The 17,471-nt window shown below is 35.8% G+C and overlaps 1 protein-coding gene across 2 annotated transcripts; it reads right to left on the reverse strand.

Annotated features, from left to right (window-relative positions):
* Positions 1-743: 743 nt before the first annotated feature.
* On the reverse strand, positions 744-15,686 carry LOC113046950 (ADP-ribosylation factor 1-like). 2 transcript variants are annotated; one of them, XM_026208113.1, is made up of 5 exons: positions 15,566-15,686; positions 5,080-5,237; positions 4,492-4,602; positions 3,866-3,990; positions 744-2,866 (listed from the first exon to the last, which is right to left on the reverse strand). In XM_026208113.1, exons 2-5 carry the CDS (start codon positions 5,225-5,227, stop codon positions 2,705-2,707), a joined length of 546 nt encoding a protein of 181 aa, XP_026063898.1. In that variant the 5' UTR covers positions 5,228-5,237; positions 15,566-15,686; the 3' UTR covers positions 744-2,704. The 2 variants fall into 2 exon arrangements, with proteins under 2 accessions (XP_026063898.1, XP_026063907.1); XM_026208122.1 differs by having other exon boundaries at positions 5,080-5,240; positions 15,566-15,648.
* Positions 15,687-17,471: the final 1,785 nt, after the last annotated feature.

Consider the following 17,471-nt stretch of genomic DNA (forward strand, 5'->3'; position numbering starts at 1 on the left):
GCCAGTGTCAAATATATGCTAAAATAGCTCACCTGTCTAATGATAGGAAATAAGATGCAAAGTCTCATCTCCGCTGAATTGGCGAGTCATGTGACACAGGGGTATATTTAATTAATGAAAAGCCTCTAATAGAAAATGTAATATTTCAGTATTGATGTATGACAGCTCTGAGAAGAGGGTCATTGTGAAATTATTCCAGGATACTAGAATGTTTATTAGTGGCTCTATTTGAAAGCTGTAATGTCTCATGCAGAACCTGTTTGGATGTCCACTTATCAAAAAGACTGGAATAAGCAGCAAATAAATGATGAAAGCTCAAACTTTTGACTTGGCTTTATAAGGCACATGCTTATCAATTTGATAACTTGATAATTATGTAACACTGGCACTGTCAAAATCAGCTCCACAGCACCACCTAAAGGTTTATTTTGCTTAGTTATTAACAGGCACATTGTACATTTAAAACATTTCTGTAAGTGTACCAGAATTAGCCAAAAGGCTATTTGTCATCCATAGTACCTGCACAGAATATTACAAGCCATCCTTAAAAGAGGTATGATAAGAATACATGCTAAAGAATTTTACACCTCCATAAAACAATCAAGTGAAATTGAACAAATACATAACACAATCATGAACGACGGGAAGATGAACTAGAGTAGGACATGGACACATCTCAGCTCCACCAATAGGAACCATGCGGATTAGAATATCGATAACTTGTCAAATAAAAGAACAACAAATCAATTGTAATAGATATCTCTTTATTATAGTGCATTTATCAGATGTTACAAGATGGAGTTTTAAAAAAAGCTAAACAAAAACCATTTAAGTAAAAGAAAACGTGTACACGTGCCTTGCTTCTACTATTTTACAGAATTTTTGAAATTAAAGCTTCACATCTGAACATAGGATAGCTACATGAAATCTGCAAGCTAAATACATTTTCATACTCATACACTTTAATTACTTATCATTGATGATGCTTATTCAAATAAATCTTTATCTACAGTAGATCTGTATCATAATAACTAAAAGGCCCAAAAAACATTATTATTAGAGTTATGAAACATGAATTTTGGTGACCGACAAAAGGGGAAGAAAACAAATGAATAAAATGCATTCAAGATGCTATCAAGTTCCACACACGGTGAAACGTCACCTATTCCCTTGTGAGAGGTCAGTACAGGGTTAGAACCACTGGGATCTTTACAGCAGAATGTTTGATGCTGTATTCAACACTGCAGTTGCCTTTGGAATATGACAGAAAATAAATCGTGTTTGTCAGTTTTGGAATATTAGGAGATGCATGCACACATTCTTCAAGCGGACAACTCTCTGCTGGTGCTTGATTCTATCAGTGACATGTTGTTGTTTTTTTTAATGGACTGGTGCATCAGGTAGAGCAGCCATCAACAGATAAAGAGATAAACAAGGAAGGAGGAAAGAAACGTGAAATATGAAACAGGGAGGACTATAGCTGGTTGGATGAGTTTGCATTTTGACCTGCAGCTGTTCTGCAATTCTCTCATACATAAAGAACCAACTAAGGAACCACTGGAGCTCGTTGGTGACTCTGCATCAGCCTGAATCTTCATCTATCTATCTTGCATTTCAAAAAGCCCTTAGTGGCTTCAACTGAACACTCATGAGATTCTGACTGTACATATGATGCAGGACAACTTGAAAGAGACCATAATAATGAAAAAATTATCACAACCGTAAAAAAAGAAAAAGAAAGAGCTAAAAGAGAATCACTGGAGTGGGAGCAGCTCGCAAAAGGCCTCGCTGCTCCAGCAGAAGACGCTCACTCCTTCCATCCTCCCACAAACACTCCTCACTTCTGCAGTCGCCTCTTACATGGCAATCAAAACACATGTAAGGCTGTTAGTTAGTGCCTGGGATCTGCTTAGATGATCAGCAAGATCCAAACAAACAGCAGACACTCAGGGTCAAATGATTTCTTCCCCACAGGCAATAGTTTTAAGACATTCTACAAACTGACTTTGTGTAAACGAAAGGTTTCACAGGCTTGTGCTTGAATGCGCTTGACTGAGGACCGAAGTAGGGAAAGAGAGCTGGTGTTCACATGGAAAGCATCATGCGACATACCTAAAAGCAGTAGCATGATTTTCAAATAACGCGAAGAAGAATGGATGGAAAAGAAATGTCACTTTATTGTCTGATTTTTTTTTCCTTCTTTTTTTCCCAACCTGATGCAGGTTACAATGAGTTCTATCAAGTGTGGGGTCAAAGGATGGCAACTCACACCTTGCAACATTTTAGACATGCGTGATTGCTTCAAACATTGGGAAAGGGACAAATCAGGCCTATAGTCTGGTTTCAGTGTATTAGGTAACAAATATTTAACATCCTGGGTCATTCTTTGCGTGCAGAAAACCACGGGGAGAGGAGGGAGAGGAGAGAGAAAGAGAGAACCGTGCTGTACACTGAGTGTCTATTTTAAAAGGCACAGCAAGGCTACTCCCACCCTCAGTTCACACACACACATACACACATGTACACACACACTCTTGCATGTGCATTTTAGACAGCACTGGGCAGAGCCTCTGATGTATACAAGACTGAACAAGAGAAAGAAATAGATCAACTGGGTAACCGGCGAGACTGAAACCAGTGCTGTCACCCTTCACACACATTCATACACACACAGCGCTGACAGAAGAGGAGAGGTTGGAATGGATCATTTAGCGTTTTTGAGCTGGTTGGACAGCCAGTCAAGCCCTTCGTACAGGCCATCCCCACTGGTGGCGCAGGTGGCTTGGATGTACCAGTTACGATGACGCAGGGAATGAAGGCCCAGCTTATCTGTGATCTCGGCTGCGTTCATCGCGTTGGGCAGATCCTGTAGTGGAAAAGATGGAAAGGGCAATACAATCAAACACTGAGTTTCTTAAAAATATAAATTTTGATGTGTGCAATTATTTATTCATAAAATCCCAAGATCTCTTAGCATTTTTACAGGCTGTGTGAAAATGTGCTGCCCAACCTGCAGATGTCACTGTTCTGCTAAACAAACTTAAACGACTTGGTTCATTTTAATGAATCAACAACATAACCAAAAAAGAAAAAAAAGATGAGTTACTGGTTTGAATCAGTCTAAAGCCCTGGCTCTACAGCATTTACAGCATTATCAGAGAGAGAATTTCTTGCATCAAAAGTGTAAAAATAAATAAATAAAATATGGGAAAAGTCTCTTATGCTCACCAGGGCTACTTTTATTTAAACAAATATTATAAACAGTATTTTCATGAAATATTATACTTTAATAGAACAGTTTTAAATTTGAATACATTTTAATATGCAATGTATTCCTGTGATGACAAAGCAGGATTTTCAGCAGCAAATCAGAACTATATGCTGATTTGGTCCTCAAGAAACATTTCTTTTTATTATCAATGTTTAAAAGAGCTGCACAATATTTTTTATGTAACCAATGATACATTTTTTCAGTATTCTTTGATAAATAAAGAAAAAGTTCAAAAGAACAGCATTTGTTTAAAATAGATACTTTGTAATGTAAAAGTCTTAACGCTCATTTGATCAATTCAACACAGCTGAATGAAATACTTGCTGAATGAAAGTATTATTTAAAAATACTTAAACAGCAGTGTAAGCTACATCTATAAATGTGAAATATATGTTAATCGGAATTTAATGAAATTCAGTCAGAATTTGATTAAGAGCTGGTGCATCAGAATCAAATCAAATAAGATCAACTGCATTAATATCCAGACCAATCAATGGAACAGTCATAAATGACAACAGCCCTAGCAAAAGTCAGAAAAGGAACCACATAAACACTGGGGCTGCTGTTAGTGAATTTGGTTTTCCTCTCTTTTACCTGCTTGTTGGCAAAGACGAGCAGCACAGCATCTCTCAATTCGTCCTCTGCCAGCATCCTCGTCAACTCCTCCCTCGCCTCATTCACTCGCTCTCTATCGTTACTGTCCACAACAAAAATCAGTCCTGTGGAACAGACAGCGAGAGACTGAATAGGAGCTTAGCTAGAGAGCCACCACAGAGACAGGTCTTACGTCACTGAATATGAATACGTCTCATATTCCCTAGTAATGCTAGCTGTTCGACATGCATCAGCTCCATGCAGACCGATCGGTGCATGACACCAAAGCACGGCGACAGCGATCCAAAAGCATAAAGAGAGTCGTCTGCTCTTCAGTCACTCCCACGGTACACCAACATGTCTGTGCAGCGCCAATGCATCCCGAACAATCATAAATGTACAATCAGAGGTGGACGTTTCATTGTTATTGGTGTTCATGGCCTTGCAAATCTACATCGGCATCCAAACACAGCCAATTCAACTTGTTCAGTTGCCATTTCAAAAATGGCTGTCAAATGTTTCTGTTCATCTTTGCTGCTCACGGTAACCCCGCCTAGATTTGAAACTAGGCTCTAGCTCTGAACCAGCACTTAAACTGCCGGGTATGTTTGTGTGTGAACACTGACCTTGTGTGTTCTGGAAATAGTGCCTCCAAAGCGGCCGGATCTTATCCTGACCACCCACATCCCACACAGTGAAGCTGATGTTCTTATACTCTACTGTCTCAACATTAAAACCTGCAAAGAAAAGAGGGGGCAAGTTAAAAACTGGTTTAAAGGATAGAGGAGCAGATGGAATGAGGGTGAAAAGGCATAAACTCATGCTGGGGCCCCACTCTAATTACACTACGGCCCAAAGGCAAAGATTTTTACGATATATACACACACAGACAACAGAGAAAGAGATGGGATAGAAAGATAAGATCGGACACAAAGAGATGGATTAAGAGGGGGAGGGACAATGAATAAAAGTGGGGGAAAAAAGTTAAATATACAGGCAAACACTTTTAATCAAAGTATCTAATTAGAGTTGATTGGTTTGATTAATTACTTTTTGTTGATTTTTTTTTTTTATATGCATGGAGAAAATAATATTTCCACAACCAAGCCCACTTAGAGAAAAAAAACAGCAATACATGGTTCAAAACAAGTTTACTAGTCTGAAATAGGGATGACTGAAAGAGAAAGCAAAGTAAAAGTGCAAGAATCACAGACCGATAGTGGGGATGGTGGTGACTATTTCTCCCAGTTTCAGTTTGTACAGGATGGTGGTCTTTCCAGCAGCATCCAAGCCCACCATCAGAATTCTCATCTCTTTCTTCCCAAAGAGATTCTTAAAGAGGCCTGCAAACATATTCCCCATGGTGGCAGATCTACAAAGAAGAACAGAGAAGGTAGATGGGGTTATACACCTCACATATCAGAGAAACTAGTGAGCAGCCATCTTTGAATTTTGTCTTTGAACTTCTGTTTTTGCGGTAGCTCTATAGGATCAGTGATGAAGACTAATAAACAGGTGATGTGGATTCACTTACTGTAGTGTTAATGAATGTGCATTTTAATGTTTTAATGTTCATAACAAATGTCAGCAGATTTTAAAGCGAGTCGTTCAATCATAAATTGGTACAACCTTAACTTCACGCTGCGGAAATACAGACGGAAGACAGAAGAAAACTAGTGCAGCATTGAAGATACAGTCTAAAGAGCAGAAAACGCCTATTTCAAATAACCATCCAATTAAAAATACTCACCAAATGAAAACAGAATCAGAAACAGAATTAGCTTTACTGCCAGGTATGTTTACACATACAAGGAATTTGTTGTGTGACAATCATGAAAAAATCATGACAGGAGCTTCCGCAACACAACAGAGTGACAACGACAGAATTTTTTTTTTTAACGTTTTTAACTGGCAAACAATATTTTGACTGCCTGAAGATGGTTTCGCATAATGTTAATGATCTGGCTGTAAACTGAAAAACAGAAGATTAAACCCTGCGAGTGGTGATGCTTCAAAGCATTCAACCTCAAATCACTCTTTCATAAGTTGCACATTTGGGTATCTGCCAAATAAATTCATAGTATCAAAAAGTTTAAAACCCAAATGGCACAATCCACAATCATTTACTTGTTATGGTTCAACCACATCTGACGCTGGGGAACATCTGACTGTAGGTCAAGGCTGATTCACCATGTGAAGAGAAAAGAGGGGGAGAGGAGTCAGATAAACAAAAGGCCCATTAATGAAGTGGATGCAAGATGCCACCGGTGGAAAGAAGAGTACATGAGGTAACCAGAAACCTGACAAACCTGTAAGAGGAGACACCTGCCCTCTGAATTAATCAGAGACACAGAGAAAGAGGGCTGGAGAACCTGGTCCCCATCAGCTGAGTTACACTCTAATCCCAATTGTAACTCAAGCAATAAACTACAGTTTTAGACAATTAGGCCACCACATCCCTACTTACCCAGTCAGTACATCTCTCCTTTACTGTGCCTAAACGATATGAGACTTCAGTGTTTCCCTATACATTGATTTATTTGTGGAGGCCTGCAAAATCAAAACTGACAGCCACAAATAGATTTTCGAAAAGGATAAGATGGGCACTGCACATTTCAAAATAAAAATGTGGTGAGGGTGTTTTTATATGAATGTATCTTTGAAGGGAGCCAACTGTCTTTAGAAAAGCTTCAATGTCATTTTCATCTCATCTTTTCTATAATGCCAGACAAAGAATCGTTTATGAGCACAGCGTTGCATTGTGTACAGTCGTGACCGGATTAGGGCTGTCACTTTTGAGAAAAATCACATTCGAACGGATATCGAATATCATGCAATGTATTCGAATATCAACTTATATGAAGTGCTACTATGCATATCCCACAACATTAGGCTAAATGGAAATAAATAACATTCAGAACAGGCACAAACAATAACGTGACAACTTAAACAGCAGCAGTAGTACGGCATATAGCCGAGCCTAATTAATTTCTTAATACTGTTTGCAAGAAACACCAGTCTATCAACTTGATCTGGATTAAGTGCGGCCCTGTTTTTATTTACAATGTTCCCCGCGGTGGAGAACACACGTTCGGAGCACACAGACGTGCCTGGCTAGCTATTTTTCGCTTGATTTGGTCATGGGCCTACGCTACAATATGTCTAGAGTGCCTTCTACTTTATAAGATGGCAAAGAATAAAATAAAATAAAAAAACAAACGGTCTAATCATAGACTGTAAAAAATGCGCTACACATGGCATTTTAAAAACCGGATATTTTATTTATAGTTCGACTACGGATATTTCATGTCATGTTCGAATGCATATTCAAATATCGAACAAAAAGTGACAGCCCAAGATGGATAAACCACTATTTCTGCTGCTCGAAAAGCAGCTCCTGCTGGCAGAGAATGAATTATAATAAATATTTGTATATACATATATGTCCCCCTGGGGGAAATGCCGCTACCACAGAGTGTAGAGCCCTATGATTTCCGTGATGCAGAAAACGGGGACGGAATCGCAGAATTTAGTCATAAAAACAGAATTCACAGTGTAACATGGAATGTCACAGAATTTGTCAAATTTTGAATTAATTAATCAAAAGTAGGTCATTACACTTAAATCAAATCACAATATGGACCAATATCTGTAAATATTAAGTTGCAAAAGTCAATTTAAACATGAATCCTGCATGTTCTGCATGTCTCTGTTAATGAATTTACCACACACATACTGAAGTGAACGTGACAATCGCAGTGATTCCAGCGTCTGTATTACTATTTGTATTACTATTTCTCAGTTGAATGTACATAACCTACTACTACTGCAGCTATTACTATTACTACTACTACTACTACTACTACTACTACAAGAAAATAACCATTATTTTTTAAGGAATAACCACACAAACATGTATTCCATGTTTTAAAGTTTAATAGCAAACCCCATTTGTTTGCCAAAAAATATAAAAATAAAAGTTTGCTTAATTTTCAATAATTAAATGACATGAATGTTTTATGCCTTCATTTGATAAGCAGAACATTGTAAATACACAACACAGAATTTCTGATAAGAAAAACAAAGGCTACTTTAAAGAAAAAAGAAAATAATAATTTAAGTTGTTTTATGTATTCAATTATTTAGATATGCTAAAACACAGAATTTGGTAACAACAAAACTTTAATAATTTGGTTTGAAAATGTATAATTTTAATGACAAATTTATTAGACAAGCTTTTTGATTAATAACATTTTAGGGATGCATGATATATCGACCACCATATCGATATTGTATAAATGTTAAATGTTATTTTTTCTGTTATCATTATCAAACCAATAAGAGAATTTGGCTGATATCTTAGAGCCGATAAATAATGCATTATTTCCTGCTGAGACACTTCAGATGCGCACGGTTCACCATGATGGTTTTTAATTGCTTGAAATATCATTGGAAACACTTTGAAAAGGAAAATACAGTGGACTGCAACATGTGCAGGGCAAGTCTGTCATATTATAATGAGATTATTAGCTACTGTTAAATAATGTAACAGAATGCATTAACAGTCTATGTGCAACTGTACGTTCTAATATTGTAAATATAAATCAGATTTTTCTCTCGACGAATCTCCTAATCTCCTTTGAATTTATTTCTTCAGTGTTTCTCTTGTGGCCCAAACATAGTGAAAACAATGAGAAGAAACATTATTTGTGTTGAAAAGGTTGTTTTTGAAATTTGGTGCATAAAATTTATAAAGTGTTCCTGAAGTGTAACAATTTTATTTAGGCCATAAGCCTATAATTCATTGTAGGCTATAATAAAGCAGTTTTAGAAGATATTTTTTATAACATTTTTTCATTGAGTAGCAGCCTAAGCTATTAGCCTTATTTAATTATTCTTTAAATATGAAAACTGATGTGTTGGCCAATAAATCTTTTTTATACAGTTTTACATAATTTTTGAGAGCCTGATTACCAAAAAAAAAAAAAAAAAAAAAAAAGTCATCATTAAAAGGCATTAAACACTTCAACATAAATCAAACAAAGCAGCCTTACAATTAATGATGCCATGTTCCACTGCAACATTTTGAACTGTGACGTGTGTATCATGATGCGTACTGTATTGTGAAGAAGTTAGTGATACCCTGCCCTATGCAAAATAATTCAGAAGACTGCAGCAGCACAAAAGATGAAGATGTCGTACTTAATGTGAAGGAATGTACTTTGTCTACGGAGTCTAATTGTGGCACAAAAGTTAAGCACTAAGAATGGTGTGAGAAGAACACACCCATTGATATTGTGAGAGCAGTGTCCTTTGGCTAAAAAGAAGAGAGGTGGGGCTTCACAATGCAGAGACACTAGAGTTGAAACAATGTCCCAACAGAACTAAGATACTACTTAACCCTCAAACTATTTTAAAAACACCCTTTAAAAAAAAAATTATGTACCCTACAAGCGGCCACATCACTGGAAGACCATGCAAATACAAGGAAGTTCTACAAAAAAAAAAAAAAAAAATCTGTATTCTGTAACTAGCACATTTTTCACAGGTTGACTCACTGATCAGTCAGATGGGTTGCATTAGGGTCAATGTGCGTTTCAGGGGAGTCATTGCTGAAACACCGGATTTATATTATACACTCACTGACTGAATTCTGCTCTCTTGCAAATTCTCTCATCATAAATAACAAAGTGCAGATGTAAGTATGATCCATCCAAGTAGGAGATTCATTCATCAAACATAGACAGTTTTACTAAGAGTAAGGGGAGGTTTTTTGAGAGCACGTAAACTCGTGCTAGACTGAAGTCAGTCATTCACTGTTCCTTGACAATGTAAATGTTCTTTGCTCACTTTCTCTGTATAACGTATTCACTGTTTGAATAACTTTGGAAGGTACAGGACAGGTAATAAAACATGTATCCATTACATCCGTGAACATGATTCAGACATCTCTGGATGATGAAAAAGACATCTCCCATCGTTCCACTCTCCTTCATAGCATCATCAAGCTTTGCCTTTGTTATTGTTTGAAAATGCGACTTCAAGCAGCAAAAACTTACATAGTGCATTTAATATTTATTTAGAAATTATGGTTTCAATCATCATGTCTTAACATTTTTTTAAAATGGTTGTGTTAAGTGAAATTTTGCTTTCTCCACTGTGATTCACTTTGTCTCTCTGTGCAGTGACACATTTAAAAATTATGCATCAGATGTGATGAGTATTGCTGACTCTGTCCTTTTTTTCCTCACATTGGTTACAACAGACTGGACTAATCATGCAGAAACTGAAGGCATTTAAAGTTAAGCCCAATCTTAACAGCCCTATTCTAATTCTGAAATCTTCAGCTTAATACACAAAGGAGTGTAACGTTCACATACACTACCATACAAACATTTGGGGTCGGTGAGGCAGTGTTAATTTTGACACGAAATTTTAATTTAGTTTTAGTCTTAGTCTTTTGACTATAATTCTTTTTAGTTTTAGTCAAGTTTTAGTCATCTGATTTGTTTTAATTTTAGTCTTATTTTAGTCGACTAAAATTGCTTGGTATTTTAGTCGACTAAAATTGCTTGGTATTTTAGTCGACTAAAATTGCTTGGTATTTTAGTCGACTAAAATAAGACTAAAATCAATAACAGATTTACTAGACAATTTTTTACAGCTGGTATAGGAAACAAACTTAACCAAAATATATAAAACACAAATTCAACTTTATTTCAACACAACTGTGTCTTTATTTTGATTCAAAAGCTTTTATGCAGCAACAAACACTGTCATGATAATGTAAACAATAACTAGCTGCCAATTGACCATCAATAAAAGAAAAATAACGTTAGGTCCAGGACCTTAAAGCTTACAGCTGAGCTGAACAATAAGTGCATACATTTAAAGTAAATATTTAATAAGTTGGGTGGATAAAAAAAGTAACAAGATTTTATAAGGTATTCATTTGTCTAGCAATATTGTATGTTTTAAATACTACAATATTGCTAGATTTGTATGTATAATGATAGGATGTGAACATTCATGTTTCACATGACTAATATAGAAATATTTGTGATATTGTCAACAAGTAGAACATTATAAAATATACTAAACATTAGTATTAATCAAATGTATTTATCATGATATTACGTATTAGTATTGTGCTCGCATCTAATTTGAAGAAGGGGCTATTTTACAGTACTTTTCAGTTCGTAATATTTAATGCTACAACATCTACGCACTGCTCTATTCCAATTTTGCTTAGCTCAATAAACAAAAGAACATCGTTGTGAAATTACATTTGAGAAAATGTCCGGGTGGCTCGTCTGTAAATGTCTTTTCAAATTGGTTGTGTTCTTGCCACGAATGAGCGCTCTGCGTGCTTTACACTTTGTTTTGTTTTGTTCGTCGTCAAACGTGAAGTGAGCTGTGGACATTTTGTCGCTCTTTTAGACAGTAGGGACTTTAAGCAACAGCTGCGAATGGAACGGCTACAGCGACCGGAAGTTTGCCGTCACACCGCTGTAGCCAAGAACGTAAAAGTCACTAAGCAACGGTAAAACAGAACAGCGCAACGCAGCATTAATTCATTTATTGAGATCCAAAAAAATATATAATTTAAAAAAGCAAGAGAAGGATTGCTTTTGGCGTTAAATGACAATCTTTTGTCAGAAGAGGAGTTTTTAATATTGTATGATGTAAATAAGTCTAAAAACATAACATTTATTTACCTAACCTCTCACGTTGTAGCGACTCTGGCAAATCAGCTGTTCTCCCGTAGTAGACCGTTAAATTAGAACGTCACAAAGTAGCAGTTAAATTCGCGCAGGCGCAATGCAACGCCAGAATGGCCGTTCCACCAGAGGCTGTTGCTTAAAGTCCCTATCACCTCTTCGAATGCCGACTTCCCGGGAGCTCATAAAAACTGAAAACCTTCGCTTCATGTCTCAATAAGTCAGGCTCTGATTGGTTCTCTTCTCTCATGCAGTCTGTTCTGTTTTGCCGGTTCTTTTGCTCATTCCTCGTATCTCTCCCGTCTGCTGATTTGATTTTCGTCACAGTCTATTTTCGTCTCGTCCTTTATTCGTTGACGATAATGTCAATCAATTTAGTCATAGTTTTAGTCTCCATCAGTGCCTTCTATTTTAGTTTTCGTTTCGTTTTCGTCGGCAAAAATATATTCGTGACGAAAATAATGACGAAAATATTTAGTCAACGAAATTAACACTGCACCAAGGTTACATTAGTTTAATAAAGTAATATTGTTAAATATTATTACAATGCAAAATAACTAGTTTATATTTCAATATATTTCGAAATTAATTTATTCCTGTGATGCAAAGCAGTCATTACTCCAGTCTTCAGTGTCACATGATCCTTCAGAAATCATTTTAATATGCTGATGTGCTGCTCATCATCAGTTAAATAAAAGAAAGAAAATAGTTTTTGGTTTGTTTGTTTCACATTTCTGGACTCTTTGATAAACAAAGTTCAAGAGAGAAACATTTATTTGAAACACAAATAGTTTGTAACACTACAAAAGACTTTACAAAAGTATTAAGCCCTGAAGCTCATGTCTCCAAAAGCTAAGCAATTTTCAAATAGACGCTACACCTTTATTAACAAACCATATATTTGAAGTCTAAATTTGCATAAAAACACTTAAAACTACATTCCACAAGCAAAGTGAAAGTTGAAGCTAGAATAATCGCAGTAATCGAGAAAAGAAAGAACTGTTGAATGTTTGTGTATATATCGCTCTGATTAATCAGCTACTAGGGATGCAATGATACCATTTTTTTCAGAAGTGATCCGATAATTAATCTGCCAATACGATCCAATCCAATACTAGTGCAGGTTTTTTTTTTTTTTTATCAATGTAGAATTTCTATACTTCTCTGTGCTGACCTGATCATCACTCTTTTGTGTGTTAAACACAATCTACCATATACAGACAACTTTGTTTTAATGAAAAATAACAAATGAAAAAAAAATATATATAATCAATCTATGACAAAAATACTATTGTAAACTAGATTAGTGGATAACTCAGCAGCAAAAGATACTAGGGGTGCTCCAATCAGGATTTTTTTTTATGCCAATCATCAATCATCGATCTTCGATGACTGAAAGCAGTACCTGATCACAGACACCAATCTTTTTAAAGCCTTCTTTTCATCATGTAGAATTATTTATAGTGATGAATGATCCAATCAAGATTTTTAGACATTTATTCAGGGCCTGAATTTCATTTTTACAAAATCAATTCCTCTTTTAGTTGACTCTTGCGAGAGGATTTTTTTCTTTCCTTTTCGTTTTAGGGGTAGAGGGGGGCAGTTTTTAGAATTTTTTTCAAAAAGATAAAAAAAAAATTCACCTAAATATCTGATCATGCACTGTATTTTTTTTTTCTTTTCTATATAATCGTGTAATTGTTGCACAATAGATTAACCAGTGCATGCCTGATTTTGTGAGCTGTATGTGAGGTTCACATATACTCTGTTTGTAGTGCATATGTAGTCCATGTGTGGTACAGAAGCAGCACGGACTGTGCTTTCACACAGGAGTCAGCTCCTGATCTGTGGCTGTTTAAATCCAAAATATTGTTACTCAAAATGCTTTTTCAACATTTTGATTCTTTTTTCACACAGTACAGTAATACAATCTTTCATAAATTATTCATTGCATTTTACTTTTGCATTTACTTCTAGATTTATATATTGTATTGCTAAAGCAAAACATTTAAACTACTTTTCTTACGTTATCACAAACACTCTAACTTAAAACATACCATTGACAGAAACAGTCAGCTCTACTGCCTTTGGCATTTAAAACTTTATTACAAGCAATCCTGCGGTTCATAAAGAACTTTAATTAAGAACTTTAAAATTATTGCCTTATTTAAAAGTGCTCTTTTCCTTCAAACCTAGCCAAAAAGCCAAAGCCTATGTGTTGGCTGTGAAACACAGATTTTAAGAACAAGTGGAAAATGTTAGCAAGCAGTTAGTATGAATTTACATTAGTTTTAAACGCCGAGCTAGGTGCGAGTCGACGCAGGTTGTGCAGATTTGCGGTGCAGGGCCATGAAGAGAATAAAACCAAACATTACAAAACAGGCTGCGTGAGTGTAGCGAGTGTGAACGTGGGATTCGCTCCAAAATACAGAAAAAAACTGTAATCTTGAAAAATGTTTTTACAATATAAAATAATGTTTTCTGTTTTGATATCCTTTCAAATATTTTTTTTTCTGTGATGCAAAGTTGAATTTCCATCAGCAGTTATTACCCCAGTATAAAGTGTCACATGATCTTTAAGAAATCATTCTAATATGCTGATTTATTGTTACAATGGTTTTGTTTGTTTTGTTTTTTTGATTCTTTGATGAATAAAAAGTTAAAAAGAACATTAATTCAAAATATAAGGTATTACTATATGGAAATGAAAATGCTCATCAAACGTGCAAAAAGATCAAAGACTGAAATTGTTAGGACAACACATTTATCAGGCATACTAGGAAGTGAGAGTATAACAGAGGCCAGAGAAAAATCACATGACAACATCTGATCCTATCCACAGTTTCAATGTTGCGACAGACACCACCAATAAAAGCGAGAAATGCTTCCAAACTAAAAATCAACACGTCAGTCATTCATTCAAAGTGGTACAACCACGCGTATAAAAACATATTTAGTTTTCCAATCTGACAAAGAACTGAATGGGGGTTAAATGAATTATTATTACCAGAGATATACGATTACACAATATTCGACTCGATCGATGCCGTCATGCATTACAGTAGAAACCTGGTATTTGACACCTGCTAGTAATATAGAATAGTGAAAGATGTCATTCTATCACTTATTGTATTTTTTTAATTCTCACAATCAAAAGCAATTAGCATTATTAAAAGTGCTGGCGTCACATACTGTTTTCTAATTTCTTATGAGGCCAAAGACTGGATCAAACCTGCTCTCGCTTGTCAAAAACAAACCACTCGAGATAAACACAGAGCCTCTTACCAACAATTATACAAGCATCACTTCTTGGCGAACTCTCAAAAACAAATACTTAACATCTGAAACACGAAACAGAATCAACGTCCGTTTCTTCGTGCCGAACGATCTCAAACACGGCCTATGAATCATTCACATTGATAGACGACGAACAGTGCCTGCATACGAGTCTGTGTGCCCGAGTTTAATTCACTATGATCTAATAGTCTGTTCAGTTTCTCAAAAATGTCTATTTACACTGCTACGAGACGAACTAGATCGCATAAACAATGCAGACCGTCATATTAAGGGAGCGTTCTGCTTGTGTCGGGAGCGACACCTTGTCGTCTGCTATGTGCTAAGGGCGCAGGCAAGGTAACCAACGTTAGATCACTCTACTGTTTATTTGGCAGCTTAGTTACTTATCTTACTCCGCTCTCTCCCGAAGAGTTATACAAAAACGGTAAAAACATATTTACGCAAAAAGGGGCGCTGAAAATGTCTGTATATTGAGGCAAGTAAGCGCGAACTGGTTGTGCAGTTCCACATCATCTAAGCAAACATCCGTTAGTTAGCCAGTTAGCCTCCCAAAGAAATGATAATTCATAACCGAAGTCTGGTTTTCTGTTAGCCAAATGTAGACGACGTGTACATGAAAATACCTCGGTAATACATAAGGTCTAATGACAACGCAAAATGTGTCGCTTTCACCATTATTTACCTTTTAGTGCAGTTTCGCTACAATTTTTTTCCGGTTCTCCTCCTCGCCGCTAAAAACAAAATGGCGTCTTTCTTTAGTCCAAGTCAGCGGCGTCATGGGCCCCGCCCTCGCGAAAGTGCTGTCCAATCACGTTGCACAAAGTGTATGCGAAACCCCGCCCCACTCGGGCGTGAGGGCCGAGCCTCTTCCCATGCAAACAGAAAGAGGAGTCGACCTGAAAACGTTAAGCAAATGTATGCCCCTGATGACATCATGTTTTCGAACCGCGCTAACCAGAGGGATTACCAATTATAAAGTTACTGGATAACTGAATTTAAGGTTATGTTGCAAGATGATTTTATAAATATTTGACAGAATAGCTGTTTTGAGTGCAGCCTGTAACGTTAACATTTAGGCATGTGCTGTATGAGGTTACCCTCTAGTGGCTAAGATGCTACAACGTGTCAGGCGACCGTCCGTCGCCTTCAATAATAATAATAATAATATAGCCTAATAATTAAAGGCTTTTTTCATATCTTCAATCCTTTATGCAAATACTTAGGAAGGTTATTGTGGTAAAACAACAACAACAACAAAACAAATACAGAAAAATTAAACCATTTAACGTTAAGTGAAATAAAATAAATAACAGAACTACTTTTATTTTAACTAGTAGCCAGGACAATAATACACATCTGATATATATTAAGAAAATTAAAATTAAATAGAATAAAATGTAAATGAAAAAAAGACAAAAACAACAAAATTACTAAAACTTTAAATAAAATTAAAATGTAAAATATTAAATAAAATATTAAATAACACAGATACTTATATAACATTATTTAAACATACTTGTTTAACACTTTTCCTTTTGTTACTTTATTTATTTATTAGTCATTTTTGTCTTTAATTGTGATGACCTACTGGTCATGAATATATGAATAGCATCAAATCATAAAATCAATAGTCTATCAGACGGTATATTCTTCTTGATCCACTGAGCGATACAGCTTAATTCTGCAGAATATACACACATGGTCAGATTTGTTGGTACCCATGGTAAATATGATCAAAGTCTGTTGATATAAATCTGCAATGTAAATCCTTTTGATCAATTTTTTTTTAAATCACAAAAATCAAACCTTTCACTGTAGAATAAGAATTTAAAATGGGGGAAAATATCATTATGAAATAAATGTTTTTCTCTAATACACATTGGACACAATTAACGGTTCCCTTTTATTCAATACTTTTTGAAACCTCAATTTGCTAAAATAGTGTATAAAATAGTATTATAGTTTTCTCCTATAATGCCTGATGAGGTTAGAGAACACCTGACAAGAGATCAGTGACCATTCCTTCATCCAGAAACTCTCTGGATCCTTCAGATCCCCAGCTTCTCCTCTTCAGTTCACCACACTCATTTTCTACAGGGTTCATGTCAGAGGACTGAAATGGCCATAACAGAAGCTTAGTTTTGTGCTCAGTGACCGATTTTTGTGTTGTTTTTTAAGGTTTGTTTTGAGATTATTGTCTTGTTGGAACATCCAAACATGGCCCATTAAAAGATTTTTAACAGAGGCAGTCAGGTTTAGATTTTGTACCCGTTGGTTTTTGATAGAATTAATGATGCCATGCATTTAAATAAGATGTCGAGGACCTCCAGCAGAAATATAGACCCACAACATTAAAGGGTTATTTCAGCCAAAAATGAAAATTGTGTCATTAACGACTCACCCTGGTGTCGTTCCAATATACATAAAAGTAAATAAAACTACGACTTTATTCAGCATTGTCTTCTCTTCCGGGTCTGTTGTGAGTGTGTTCACGATGCTGCTGAAATATGAATGGGAATATACCTCACAGATATTTTATTCATAAGAATTTTTGGGTGTCTATAATTTTGTGATTGTTGTGATTTTGC

Source organism: Carassius auratus, chromosome 3, assembly GCF_003368295.1.
Source record: "Carassius auratus strain Wakin chromosome 3, ASM336829v1, whole genome shotgun sequence".
Classification (NCBI taxonomy): domain Eukaryota; kingdom Metazoa; phylum Chordata; class Actinopteri; order Cypriniformes; family Cyprinidae; genus Carassius; species Carassius auratus.

Coding starts and splice junctions, on each gene's coding strand:
- LOC113046950 (XM_026208113.1), bottom strand. CDS start 5,227: ATGGGGAATATGTTTGCAGGCCTCTTTAAGAATCTCTTTGGGAAGAAA. Junction 4,603..5,079: donor CACCACCATCCCCACTATCG/GTCTGTGATTCT, acceptor TTTTCTTTGCAG/GTTTTAATGTTGAGACAGTA. Junction 3,991..4,491: donor CTATTTCCAGAACACACAAG/GTCAGTGTTCAC, acceptor TCTGTTCCACAG/GACTGATTTTTGTTGTGGAC.